This window comes from Hyperolius riggenbachi, chromosome 2 (genome assembly GCF_040937935.1).
Source record: "Hyperolius riggenbachi isolate aHypRig1 chromosome 2, aHypRig1.pri, whole genome shotgun sequence".
Lineage (NCBI taxonomy): Eukaryota > Metazoa > Chordata > Amphibia > Anura > Hyperoliidae > Hyperolius > Hyperolius riggenbachi.
Genome location: NC_090647.1, coordinates 22,850,850 through 22,865,556, shown reverse-complemented (window position 1 = coordinate 22,865,556; position 14,707 = coordinate 22,850,850). Strand labels below are relative to the sequence as shown.

Sequence of the window (14,707 nt, the reverse complement as noted above, 5' to 3'; positions counted from 1 at the left end):
GGTGGAGGTGGAGTACTGGTCTGGGCTGGTATCATCAAGGATGAGCTTGTGGGGCCTTTTCGGGTTGAGGATGGAGTCAAGCTCAACTCCCAGTCCTACTGCCAGTTTCTGGAAGAAGAGACCTTCTTCAAGCAGTGGTACAGGAAGAAGTCTGCATCCTTCAAGAAAAACATGATTTTCATGCAGGACAATGCTCCATCACACGCGTCCAAGTACTCCACAGCGTGGCTGGCAAGAAAGGGTATAAAAGAAGAAAAACTAATGACATGGCCTCCTTGTTCACCTGATCTGAACCCCATTGAGAACCTGTGGTCCATCATAAAATGTGAGATTTACAAGGAGGGAAAACAGTGCACCTCTCTGAACAGTGTCTGGGAGGCTGTGGTTGCTGCTGCACGCTGATGGTGATGGTGAACAGATCAAAACACTGACAGAATCCATGGGTGGAGGCTTATGAGTGTCCTTGCAAAGAAAGGTGGCTATATTGGTCACTGATTTGTTTTTGTTTTGTTTTTGAATGTCAGAAATGTATATTTGTGAATGTTGAGATGTTGTATTGGTTTCACTGGTAAAAATAAATAATTGAAATGGGTATATATTTGTTTTTTGTTAAGTTACCTAATAATTATGCACAGTAATAGTCACCTGCACACACAGATATCCCCTAAAATAGCTAAAACTAAAAACAAACTAAAAACTACTTTCAAAAATATTCAGCTTTGATATTAATGAGTTTTTGGGTTCATTGAGAACATGGTTGTTGTTCAATAATAAAATTATCCCTCAAAAATACAACTTGCCTAATAATTATGCACACCTGATATAGGATGTTGATGTCATTAGACCACACCCCTTCTCATTACAGAGATGCACATCACCTAATATGCTTAATTGGTAGTAGGCTTTCGAGCCTATACAGCTTGGAGTAAGACAACATGCATAAAGAGGATGATGTGGTCAAAATACTAATTTGCCTAATAATTCTGCACTCCCTGTATTATTATTATTATTATTATTATTATTATTATTATTATGTATTAATATAGCAGTGACATCTTCTGTAGCACTTTACAGAGTACATAGTCATGTGACTGACTGTCCTCAGAGGAGCTCACACTCTAATCCTACCATAGTCATAATCTAATTTCCTACCATATTATTATTATGTATTTATATAGCACTGACATCTTCTGCAGCACATTACAGAGTACATAGTCATGTCACCGACTGTCCTCAGAGGAGCTCACAATCTATTCCCTACCATAGTCATAGTCTAATGTCCTACCATATTATTATTATGTATTTATATAGCACTGACATCTTCTGCAGCACATTACAGAGTACATAGTCATGTCACTGACTGTCCTCAGAGGAGCTTACACTCCAATCCTACCATAGTCATAGTCTAATGTCCTACCATATTATTATTATGTATTTATATAGCACTGACATCTTCTGCAGCACATTACAGAGTACATAGTCATGTCACCGACTGTCCTCAGAGGAGCTCACAATCTAATCCTACCATAGTCATAGTCTAATGTCCTACCATATTATTATTATGTATTTATATAGCACTGACATCTTCTGCAGCACATTACAGAGTACATAGTCATGTCACTGACTGTCCTCAGAGGAGCTCACACTCTAATCCTACCATAGTCATAGTCTAATGTCCTACCATATTATTATTATGTATTTATATAGCACTGACATCTTCTGCAGCACATTACAGAGTACATAGTCATGTCACCGACTGTCCTCAGAGGAGCTCACAATCTATTCCCTACCATAGTCATAGTCTAATGTCCTACCATATTATTATTATGTATTTATATAGCACTGACATCTTCTGCAGCACTTTACAGAGTACATAGTCATGTCACTGACTGTCCTCAGAGGAGCTCACAATCTAATCCCTACCATAGTCATAGTCATATATCCTACCATATTATTATTATTATGTATTAATATAGCACTGACATCTTCTGCAGCACTTTACAGAATACACAGTCATGTCACTGACTGTCCTCTGAGGAGCTCATAAACTAAGAGCTACCCCTACTACCATTTTCTGCAAGAGAACGCTGGTTAATGTGTATTTATGGTGAGAACCCTTCCTACATACTTGTTTAAGGGTCACTCTATTCATATTTAGAGAGGAAACATGGTACCTCTGACTGACTTTGGGTTGCACTTCTACTAGGAAATTTTCATTGACCCCGCCCACTGCCTGTTGTGGTCACACCCTGACCCACTGCTTCTTGGGGCCACACCCACCAATGTCCTATGGGGAGGGTGTCATAGGTTTAAAGTGCCTAGGGCAGCAAAAACCCTAAATACTGCCCTGCCGATGTGCTGTAAGAAGATTAGCTGCACACTTACCCACACACTGTACAATCATCCATGTTATGCTATGCCCAGCAGGCACCGATTTGCTGTTATTCTATTAAATGCATATAAAACCTTGCATAAACTGAATGCATAGAGAATATTTATGGGAACAAAGGCAACCTTTACAGCATTGTGAATAAGCCACAAAGTCCAGCAAATCTCCAGAATGACATCTGCAGACTAAACATCAGAAGTAAAGAAGTCTGAAATGTAAACAGAAGATAAGAAATTAATATACCGTGAATATAAATAAAGATTTCATAGTTCAATTGTTCATGAGGAATGTTTCCAGATACCAGACTTGTAATGCTGGGAATGTCCCTGTGATGTCACCAGTGGGCGAATCTCTCACCTCCCCTGATTCCCCCCAGATATCTGTATACAACCTCCCCATACACATAATGCAGCATGGAGGGGCTTAGTGAAGGCAGCAGTGAAGGTGTGGAGGTGTCTGATGGGGTCACACAGGGCATAAAAGGAGATCTGCCCGGCCTCATAATCCAGACATATCCTGACTCTATTACTGGGGATCTTGTCATATAATAACTGGATCTCTTTCCTGTCATGTAACACTGAGTACTGATTATACCCCCTGTACAGACACCAGGACTTGTTATTATATCCAATCCTTGACTGATCTCCTCTCCTGGCTATACCGGGGTAACACATCCCAACTCTCCAGTCATATGATCCCCCAACATCCACTTCCCAGTAATGTCGCCCTGAGGAGAATCTCTGGCTGCTCAACGCCTGAGGCCAATACTGAAATCTCTCTGGTGTTTCTGGGAGATTCTGGCTTCTTTCTGCACTGGATGCAGTTTTCCTGTCAGCTGATATATGTAGATTATTAGCAGCTGTGTTTATATCCAGTAATATATCTGCATACACTGGCAGCCCTGATGTTTGCTGTACAGCCCCAATATTTGTCCCCCCAGCCTGGTGCTGTGTGTGTTGTGCGGTGGGGGTGGGTTGGGGGCGTGGCCTGGATAGTTTAGCAGTGATGGGAACTTTGTCCTCTGTACTAGAATGTGGATAGGCCTGTGTGTCTGTATGTTTCCGCACAGTTACCCCAGACATGATATCAGATAGCCCTGTGTGTAATGTGTGTGAGATGCCGGCCACATCCAGATCCCCTCCATCATGGAGCTGTTTATCATGTCTCTCTCTGTCCTCCGTGTCACACAAGTCACCTGTGTCTGATTCCTGTAAGACAGTCAGTGGATCAGTCATGTTACACAGCTCCACAATGTGACACATCTTCCTGGACAGCTCCTCCTTCTTTATTTCTAGCTGCTGAATTATGTCATTGTATAATTGTGACACCTGCTGTGCCTGTCTAATGATGTCATTCAGGACTTTCTTCTTCAGATCTTTCAGCTGTCTCCTGAGGTCTATAAACAGGGCATTGACTCTCTCTGTTTCACCAGCTGCTTTTTCTTGTGCTTTTCTCCTGCGTTCCTCCAGACTCTGGACTCTTTTCTCAGCCTCCTCTGTCTCTTCCATCAGTTTCTGCACAACATTTCTCAACTTCTTCTTCTTCATCTCAGAAGCAGCAGCCAGCATCTCCACTTGGTGTCCCCGATGTTCTCCATCCAACCTGCAGGACACACAGACACAGGCTGCATCCTCAGTGCAGTAATACTCCAGGATCTTCTTATGGACAGAGCATTTCCTGGTCTCCATGGAGGTGTTGGGGTCACATAAGACGTGTTCTGGTGCCTTGCTGTGGACTTTCAGGTGTTTAACACACAGAGAAGCATCACAGTGCAGACAGTATTTGACAGCCACCACAGAAGAGTCTACACAGTTACTGCAGAAGACTCCGGTATCCTCCTGATCTGGCTGAGTAGACAGGAAACCCTCTGCTATCTTCCTCAGGGCAATGTTCCTCTGCAGTGTTGGCCGCCGTATAAACTTCTCTCTACATTCAGGACAGGAATAACCTCCAGACCCCTCCTGTGTATCCAGCACACGATCAATACAGACCTGGCAGAAGTTGTGACCACATCTCAGGTTTACAGGATCGGTATAAATGCTCAGACAGACGGGACACTCCAGCTCCTGGCTCAGAGCAGCAGACGCCATGGCTGCCTGTCAGAGTGGGAAATGACTGTGAATGTTTCAGGAATCCAGTAGGGCGTGTTGTATTGTTGTAACGCAATGTGAGGCTGAGGTAAACAGTTTGTTACCTTTAGAGATATTATAATCCAAGCAGGGGCGTAGCAATAGGAGTTGCAGTGGTTGCGACCGCATCGGGGCCCTTGGGCCAGAGGGGCCCCGAAGGGCCCTCCCTCAACTACAGTATTAGCTCTCTGTTGGTCCTGAGCTCATAATAATCACTTCTATAGATACTTTGAATAGTGGTAATCATTAACAAACTGCTCCCCATCCCCTTCTTGCACCTCTGACACTGTAGTTGCCATGGGCAGGTTTTGGTGCGCCGTATCAATTGTTATGTATAGAGTGCTTGGGGGGGCCCCACTGTAAAACTTGCATCGGGGCCCACAGCTCCTTAGCTACGCCACTGAATCCAAGCACTATGGTTACAGCCTACCTGCAACTCCTTTTTTTAAAGTTACACTCAATATTTACGCTGAAAAAAGATAAAGCTATCTTCTCCAGATCAGCTCTGTACATTGAAAGGAGTTTACCAGTAAAGATGGCTCGAACCTCAGATTTTGGGTTCGCGGACCGCGGACGCGAACTTCCGCAAAAGTCTGCGAACCGGCGAACTCGGTGCACCGCAATAGACTTCAATGGGCAGGCGAACTTTAAAAACTAAAAACACTATTTCTGGCCACAAAAGTGATGGAAAAGATGGTTCAAGGGGTCTATCACCTGGAGGGGGGCATGGCAGAGTGGGATACATGCCAATAGTCCCTTGGAAAATTACAGATTTGATGCAGAGCAGGGTTATAATCCCTAAAGGGCAGAAATCACATTGCATTCCTAAATTGGAGGCATAAAGTGCTTGAAAACATATTGCGTGTGTATACATGGATCAGGTAGTGTAAGTAGTGTACTGCTTCACACTGACAGTGTAAAGTGTAATGCACTGCAAACAGCTGTTTTTGTAGTCATGGCCGTGATGGTGCGCACGATGGCGAGAGTGCAGGCAATGGCGGTTTTCCAGTTCATATGGTCGGGCTCAGGTAGCTCAATGACAGAACAACAGTGACTGTCCAGCTGATCGAATTTGATCTTTCCACAATGAAGCAACAACCTTATTATCTTGGGTGTGCCTCCCAACGCACTCATATAGGTCATTGCTTCATTGTGATACGCAAGCCCCTTCACCGCAGCAAGGTAATGATCACGAAGGGGAATTGACACATGTACATTCCTTTTGTTTTGCAGTTGCAGCCGCAGTGCAGACAGAAAAATTAGGCATGTACACGCAGGGCTGTATTTAGGGTTTGGGCTCCCCTAGGCACCCCAAACCTATGCCCCCCCCCCCCCCCCCCCCGGGAGGGCGACGCGGCGAAAAATGGGTGTGGCCACATAATGCAGTGGGCGTGTCCATAACCTACAGTGGGTGTGGCCAATTCAAATTTCCTAGTAAGAGTGCAGCCCAAAGTCGGTGGGGGCCATGTTTTCTCCCCGGGTATGAGTAAAGTGACCCTAAAAAAGCAAGTAGGAAATGTTCCCACCCCCAAAAAAAACACACATTAGCCAGTGTTCTTTCGCACAAAATAGTGGTAGGTATTAGAATGTGAGCTCCCCTGAGAAAAGTCAGTAACATGACTATGTTCTCTGCAAAGTGCTGCAAAAGATGCCAGCAGGACTGTGGAGTCGGAGTTGGAGTCGAGGATGCTATATAACTACATAATAATATGGTAGGACATTAGACTATGGCAGGATTAGTTTGTAAGCTCCTCAGAGGATAGTCAGTGACATGACTACATACTCTGTGAAGTACTGCTGAAGATGGCAGTACAATATAGTACAGTAGTATGGCAGCATGGTGGCGTAGTGGTTAGCGCTCTCGCCTTGCAGCGCTGGGTTCCCGGTTTGAATCCCAGCCAGGTCTACATCTGCAAGGAGTTAGTATGTTCTCCCTTTGTCTGTGTGGGTTTCCTTCAGGCACTCTGGTTTCCTCCCACATCCCAATACCATACGATACAGATAAGTTAATTGACTGCCCCCTAAAAATTGGCTCTAGACTACGATACATACATACACATATGACTATGGTAGGGATTAGATTGTGAGCCCCTCTGTGGGACAGTTAGTGACAAGACAATACATACTCTGTACAGCACTGCGTAATATGTTGGCGCTAAATAATTAGTATCAGTATAAAGTAGCCAGGTCTATAGGTGTCCCCAATATAGACATACTATAGGTGTCCCCAGTATAGATAGCCAAGTCTATAGGTATCCCCAGTTTAGGTAGTAGTCAGGGGCGTAACTAGAAATCACTGGGCCCCCTTGCAAAAATTTAGATGGGGCCCCCCCATAGGTGCCAAATAATCGTAATAGGGCAGCGTTTCACTATAAAATAATTGTAATGGGGCAGCATTTCACCATAAAATCGTAATGCAGCAATGTTTCACCATAAAATAATCGCAATGAGTGCAACATTACACCAGAAAATAAACGCAATGAGTGCAACATTTCAGCAGAAAATAAATGCAATGAGTGCAACATTCCAGCAGAAAATAAACGCAATGAGTGCAACATTTTAGTAGAAAATAAACGCAATGAGTACAACATTTCAGCAACATGCACCAGATAATAATCATACAGTGGGCAGCATTTCACCAGAGAATAATCGCAATGAGCGCAGCATTTCACCAGAGAATAATCGCAATGAGTGCAGCATTTCACCAGAGAATAATCGCAATGAGTGCAGCATTTCACCAGAGAATAATCGCAATGAGTGCAGCATTTCACCAGAGAATAATCGCAATGAGTGCAGCATTTCACCAGAGAATAATCGTACAGTGGGCAGCATTTTACCACAAAATAAACGCACCCTGGCTAACAATTCACCAGAAAATAATCGCACCCTGGGCAGCATTTCATCACAAAATAATCGTACAGTGGGCAGTATTTCACCAGAAAATAATCGCAACGTGGGCAGCATTTCAGCAGAAAAATCGCACAGAGGGCTGCATAACACCACAAAATAATAGGTGTCCCCAGTTTAGGTAGTAGGTATATAGGTGTCCCCCAGTTTAGGAAAAAGGTATATAGCAGTGGTGCTCAAATACCCCTTTTCAAAATTCGAGTTAGGTCGAATTCGAATAGTAAATTATTCGAGATCAGTCGAATATTCGAGTCGAATAATTTTTACTATTCGATTCGACCTCGGAATTCGAGCTCACTATTCGAGTCGGTATTCGAGCTCATTATTCGAGCTGACTATTCGAAATGGCCTTAAATAGCTTCCAACACTTGTTTTGAGGGTGAATGATGCAAGAAACCTCTTTTTTTCCAAGTAACAACAGCAAGTGATTATGTGGGGATGTTCCTTTAAAAAAAAAAAGTTGAAAAGAGAAGTTGTGTCCAGAAATTTGTTCAGTACTGTATATACTTCTTCTTCTTCTTCTGTATCTTCTATATCTTCTTCTTCTTCTTCTTCTTCTTCTATATCTTCTTCTTCTATATCTTCTTCTTCTATATCTTCTTCTATATCTTCTTCTTCTTTTATATTGTCTTCTTCTTCTTCATCTTCTTCATCATCATCTTCTTCTTCTTCATCTTCTTTTTCTTCATCTTCTTCATCTTCTTCTTCATCTTCTTCTTCATCTTCTTCATCTTCTTCTTCATCTTCTTCATCTTCTTCATCTTCTTCATCTTCTTCTTCTTCATCTTCTTCATCTTCATCTTCTTCTTCTTCTTCATCTTCTTCATCTTCATCTTCTTCATCTTCTTCTTCTTCTTCATCTTCTTCATCTTCTTCTTCATCTTCTTCTTCTTCTTCATCATCTTCTTCTTCTTCATCTTCTTCATCTTCTTCATCTTCTTCTTCTTCATCATCTTCATCTTCTTCTTCATCTTCTTCTTCTTCATCATCTTCATCTTCTTCTTCTTCATCTTCTTCATCTTCTTCATCTTCATCTTCTTCATCTTCTTCTTCTTCTTCATCTTCTTCATCTTCTTCATCTTCTTCTTCATCTTCTTCTTCTTCTTCATCATCTTCTTCTTCTTCATCTTCTTCATCTTCTTCATCTTCATCTTCTTCATCTTCTTCATCTTCTTCTTCTTCATCATCTTCATCTTCTTCTTCATCTTCTTCTTCTTCATCATCTTCATCTTCTTCTTCTTCATCTTCTTCTTCTTCATCTTCTTCATCTTCTTCATCTTCATCTTCTTCATCTTCTTCATCTTCTTCTTCTTCATCTTCTTCATCTTCATCTTCTTCTCCTTCTTCTTCTTCTTCTTCTTCTTCTTCTTCTTCTTCTTCTTCTTCATCTTCTTCTTCTTCTTCTTCATCTTCTTCTTCTTCATCTTCTTCATCTTCTTCTATATCGTCTTCTTCTTCACTTATTTCTCTTTTCAAATTTTTTTTTAAAGAAATGCAGCTATTTTTGAGCGTAACAAATAGCTGGTGGCGCACGCATGTTGGAAGCGCCATTGTATGTGCTCCCTGGCAGTGGAAACACACAGACAGCAGGAGGTAAATTCAGCAGCAGGAGGAGGAGGATGAGTGTGTGGCAGCAGGCAGTCAATGAGGCAGGCAGCGTGACATAATAGCCCTGGTACCTAGCGGTGATACCAGGGCTGTAAATAAACACAGCAGGCAGGAGGTCCCAGACAGCGGTCGTGCAGCCCACATTGTGTCCAATACACAACTGGGACAACACAGTTTTCAACCCGGGCACCTCAGAAAAATTAAACCTTTTTTTTTTTTATGGTTTTGTAGTTTTGTTTTTACAACAAATTACACAGACAGATATAGCTATTTTTTGACGTAATAGCTGGTGGCAGAGTGGCAGCAGAAGGTAAATCTGTGTACCCTGGCGTTGGGAAACACAGACAGACAGACAGCAGCAGCAGCAGCAGGAGGAATGGAGGAGTAATGTGAGCAGCTATTGTTTGACGTAATAGCTGGTGGCAGAGTGGCAGCAGAAGCTAATTCTGTGTACCCTGGCAGTGGGAAACACAGACAGACAGCAGCATCAGCAGGAGGAATGGAGGAGTAGTGTGAGTGTGGCAGCAGGCAGGCAGCGTGACATAATAGCCCTGGTACCTAGCGGTGATACCAGGGCTGTAAATAAACACAGCAGGCAGGAGGTCCCAGACAGCGGTCGTGTAGCCCACATTGTGTAAAATACACAACTGGGACAACACAGTTTTCAACCCGGGCACCTCAGAAAAATTAAACCTTTCTTTTTTTTTATGGTTTTGTAGTTTTGGTTTTACAACCAATTACACAGATATAGCTATTTTTTGACGTAATAGCTGGTGGCAGAGTGGCAGCAGAAAGTAAATCTGTGTACCCTGGCGTTGGGAAACACAGACAGACAGCAGCATCAGCAGGAGGAATGGAGGAGTAGTGTGAGTGTGGCAGCAGGCAGGCAGCGTGACATAATAGCCCTGGTACCTAGCGGTGATACCAGGGCTGTAAATAAACACAGCAGGCAGGAGGTCCCAGACAGCGGTCGTGTAGCCCACATTGTGTCCAATACACAACTGGGACAACACAGTTTTCAACCCGGGCACCTCAGAAAAATTAAACCTTTCTTTTTTTTTTATGGTTTTGTAGTTTTGGTTTTACAACCAATTACACAGATATAGCTATTTTTTGACGTAATAGCTGGTGGCAGAGTGGCAGCAGAAGGTAAATCTGTGTACCCTGGCGTTGGGAAACACAGACAGACAGACAGCAGCAGCAGCAGCAGGAGGAATGGAGGAGTAATGTGAGCAGCTATTTTTTGACGTAATAGCTGGTGGCAGAGTGGCAGCAGAAGGTAAATCTGTGTACCCTGGCGTTGGGAAACACAGACAGACAGCAGCATCAGCAGGAGGAATGGAGGAGTAGTGTGAGTGTGGCAGCAGGCAGGCAGCGTGACATAATAGCCCTGGTACCTAGCGGTGATACCAGGGCTGTAAATAAACACAGCAGGCAGGAGGTCCCAGACAGCGGTCGTGTAGCCCACATTGTGTCCAATACACAACTGGGACAACACAGTTTTCAACCCGGGCACCTCAGAAAAATTAAACCTTTTTTTTTTTTTTTATGGTTTTGTAGTTTTGGTTTTACAACCAATTACACAGATATAGCTATTTTTTGACGTAATAGCTGGTGGCAGAGTGGCAGCAGAAGGTAAATCTGTGTACCCTGGCGTTGGGAAACACAGACAGACAGCAGCATCAGCAGGAGGAATGGAGGAGTAGTGTGAGTGTGGCAGCAGGTAGGCAGCGTGACATAATAGCCCTGGTACCTAGCGGTGATACCAGGCCGTAAATGAACACAACAGGAGGTCCCAGACAGCGGTCGTGCAGCCCACATCGTGTCCAATACACAACTGGGACAACACAGTTTTCAACCCGGGCACCTCAGAAAAATTAAACCTTTTTTTTTTTTTTTTTATGGTTTTTTGGTTTTGTTTGTAAAACAAATTACACAGATATATAGCTATTGTTTGACGTAATAGCTGGTGGCAGAGTGGCAGCAGAAGGTAAATCTGTGTACCCTGGCAGTGGGAAACACAGACAGACAGCAGAAGGGCAGTACACAGCAGCCCACTGTAGGTGTAAAATGTGTGGCTGCAGGCGACGTAATAGTCAAAGTGAACCAGGCTGGCTTAGTGAGCAGGAGCCAGGAGGTGGTAAAGGGTGGTAAGGCACATTAACGATGGTTCTTAGCCAGTTCATGTCCCCCTCTCGCCGACAACAGGGGCCAGGAACTCGCCTTCCACCCACTCCTGGTTCATCTTGAGAAACGTCAGTCTGTCCACAGACTTGTGAGACAGACGTGAGCGTTTCTCGGTGACCACACCACCAGCTGCACTGAAGCAGCGCTCGGACAGCACGCTGGAAGGGGGGCAGGACAGCACTTCCAGGGCGTACTGCGCCAGCTCGCTCCAGATCTCCAGGCGCTTGACCCAATACTCCATGGGATCAACAGGGGCATCGCTGTCAAGCCCGCTGTAGGACCCCATGTAGTCAGCCACCATGCGGGTCAGGCGCTGGCTGTGACCGGTGGAGGATGCTGCTGCATGCACCTCCTCTCTAGTCACTGCTGCCGGAGCCTCTACAGTCCTGTAGAGCTCGTGGCTGAGAGACAGCAGGTCTGTGGGGCGCTTGCTGCTGGATGCAGGCACCTGCTGCTGCCTCTGTGCTGGCTGCTGGACAGTGGGGGTGGAAGGCTGGGGGAAGGCTTCCTCCAAGCGCTCAACAAGGGCCTGCTGCAAGCTCCTTATTTGTTGCGCTGGGTCTCCTCCTGCAGGCGGCAGGAACTGGCTCAACTTCCCCTTGAGGCGTGGGTCCAACATCATGCTGATCCAGATGTCCTCCCTCTGCTTCATCTGGATCACCCTGGGGTCTCTGCGCAGGCACGTCAGCATGTGCGCTGCCATTGGGAAGAGGCGGGCCACGTCTGCTGGCACATCGACGGCAGTGCTGCTGTCCTCATCCTCCTCCTCTGCCTCGTCAGCCTCATCCTCTCTCCACCCCCGCACCAACTCAGCTGCACTGTGCTGCTCCCCCTCATCAGCAGCAAGGTCAGGGACCTCCACCAAGTCCTCCTCCTCCTCCCCCTCAGAGGTGGACTGTGCAGCTTGGTCTTCCCAAGGCTGACCAAGTGCAGCAGCGCTTGGCAGTGGCGGGCCTTCACGCTGCTGCTGAGGCGGGGGGTTTGGCCAGGTGTGCCGGAGGATGGCAGAGGATCGGAGGAACCTGCTGCAGTTCCCCTGACCCTGCGGGGTGGCACCACCCACTGTGTTGCTGCTGCTGCTGTGCCCGCTGCTGCTCTCCCATCCTCACCCCCTTCCACCAAGCTGACCCAGTGGACAGTGAAGGACAGGTAGCGGCCTGTCCCGAAGCGGCTGCTCCAGGAGTCCATGGTGACGTGGACCCTTTCACCAACTGCGTGCTCCAGCCCTCGCTCCACATTGGCCATCACAAAGCGGTGCAGTGCAGGAATGGCCTTGCGGGAGAAAAAGTGTCTGCTGGGGAGCTGCCAGTCTGGGGCTGCGCAAGCAAGCAGCGCACGAATGTCGCTCCCCTCCTGCACGAGCGTGTACGGCAGGAGTTGGGAGCACATGGCCCGTGCCAGCAAGCCGTTCAGCTGCCGCACGCGACGGCTGCTGGGAGGCAGAGCCCTAACCACCCCCTGGAAGGACTCGCTCAAAAGGCTCTGGCGTGGCCTTTTGCTGGCACGGGAATCAGCAGACACAGCGGAGGAGGCCACTGAGGACTGGCTGCCAGAACAGGCCTCAGTGTCGGCGGCAGGAGTTGCAGAGGGGGGAGGAGCAGTGCGTTTCCGCACTCCTGCTGGTGCTGCTGGAGGAGCAGGAGGGCGGGTGGCTGCTGTTGCTGCTGCTGCTGAAGGCTGTGCAGTGATGGGTGTGGTGCCACTGCCAGCACCAGATGCCTTCAGCCTCTGGAACTCCTCATGCTGGTGGAAATGTTTCGCAGCAAGGTGGTTGATGAGCGAGCTGGTGCAGAACTTTAAGGGGTCTGCACCTCTGCTCAACTTCCGCTGACAGTGGTTGCAAGTGGCGTACTTGCTGTACACAGTGGGCATGGTGAAATATCGCCAGATTGGTGACAGAAACATCCCCCTACGGCATGGAAGCGCTGCTGCCTGTCTCCCTGTGGTGGTTGGGGGGGGGAGCTTGGGGGGCTTGGGTGCGGCTGGTGGTGGTACTGGCAGATGCTGCTGCTGCTGCTGCTGAGCCTGAGACACCAGCAGGCTGTGGGACCTGCCTACTGCTGCCAATGCTTGCAATGATGCGCCTCCTTGCAAGGCCCACAAGAGCATCCTCCTCCTCCTCCTCAGAGCTGCTGAGGACGACATCCCCTGGAGGTGGTGGCACCCAGTCTCTGTCTGTCACCGGGTCATCATCATCCTCCCCCTCCTGAAACATGTCCTGCTGGGATGAGGACCCCCCAAACTCCTCTCCTGATGCATGGATGGGCTGCTTGACTGTCGCCACAGTCTTGCTGTCCAATCCCTCATCCCCCAAAGTGCCCATCAGCATCTCCTCCTCAAAATCGCCAACAACAGCAGACAATTGACTCATGATGCCTGGGGTCAAAAGACTGCTGAATGACAGGTCGCCAACTGACGGTGAACTGGCCTCCTCCCCAGGCCCTGCTGGGCGGCTGCTGCGAACAGGGGTGGTGGTGAGGGTGGAGGCCTCGGATGCAGAGCTGATGGCGGGCTGCTCATCCTCCGTCATCAGTTGCACCACAGTGTCTGCATGCTTTTCCTCAATGGGACGTTTCCGACCCGGCTGGAGGAAAATCGGAGCAGGTGCTACACGCTGCTGCTGCTGTGTCTCTGCAGCGTGAGTTGCAGATGCTCCTGCTGGGCGGCGCCCAAGGCGTCCACGGCCAGTGGCTATGGGAGGAATGTTAGCCACTGACGCTGCTGCTGCGGAACTGTGCATGGTGGCGCGCCCGCGCCCGCGGCTTGCCACAATGCTGCTCCCTCTCCTCCTGATTCCCTTGCTGCCCTTCCCCTTGCCCAAACCGCGCTGGCTGCCACTTCCAGACATCTTCGATGTTTTGGGCGTATAGACAAAAGTTTTTTAAAAGGGCGGGTGAAAAGTGGGGTACTTTAATGGAGTGGGTTGGTGGGTGAGGTGACTGAGTGAGTGTCCCTAGTACAGTAAGTAAGTAGTAACAGTCAGGAAGTACAACTAGCAGTTACAATAATCAGTAGTAATCACAAGTAAATTTAGTGTGTGTACACTACAGACAGTGAGTGCACGCACGCGCAAACACGCGCAGGAGCTAGCCTATGAACAGTGACTGAGTGAGTGTCCCTAGTACAGTAAGTAAGTAAGTAGTAACAGTCAGTAAGTACAACTAACTAATTACAATAATCAATCAGTTATCAGAAGGAAATAGAGTGTGTGTAGTGTGTGTACACAGACAGTGAGTGCACACACGCAGGAGCTAGTAGCCTATGAACAGTGACTGAATGTCCTAGACTCCTAGTACAGTAAGAGTAAGTAGTAACAGTAAGTACAACTAACTAATTACAATAAGCAATCAGTTATCAGAAGGAAATAGAGTGTGTGTAGTGTGTGTACACAGACAGTGAGTGCACACACGCAGGAGCTAGTAGCCTATGAACAGTGACTGAGTGTCCTAGACTCCTAGTACAGTAAGAGTAAGTAGTAACAGTAAGT

General features: G+C 46.9%; 1 protein-coding gene across 1 annotated transcript; it reads right to left on the bottom strand.

Annotated features, from left to right (window-relative positions):
* Positions 1-2,742: 2,742 nt before the first annotated feature.
* On the bottom strand, positions 2,743-4,479 carry LOC137544676 (E3 ubiquitin/ISG15 ligase TRIM25-like). The gene is made up of 2 exons (XM_068265773.1): positions 3,457-4,479; positions 2,743-3,300 (listed from the first exon to the last, which is right to left on the bottom strand). The coding sequence occupies exons 1-2, from the start codon at positions 4,477-4,479 to the stop codon at positions 2,743-2,745; spliced, it is 1,581 nt and encodes a 526-aa protein (XP_068121874.1).
* Positions 4,480-14,707: the final 10,228 nt, after the last annotated feature.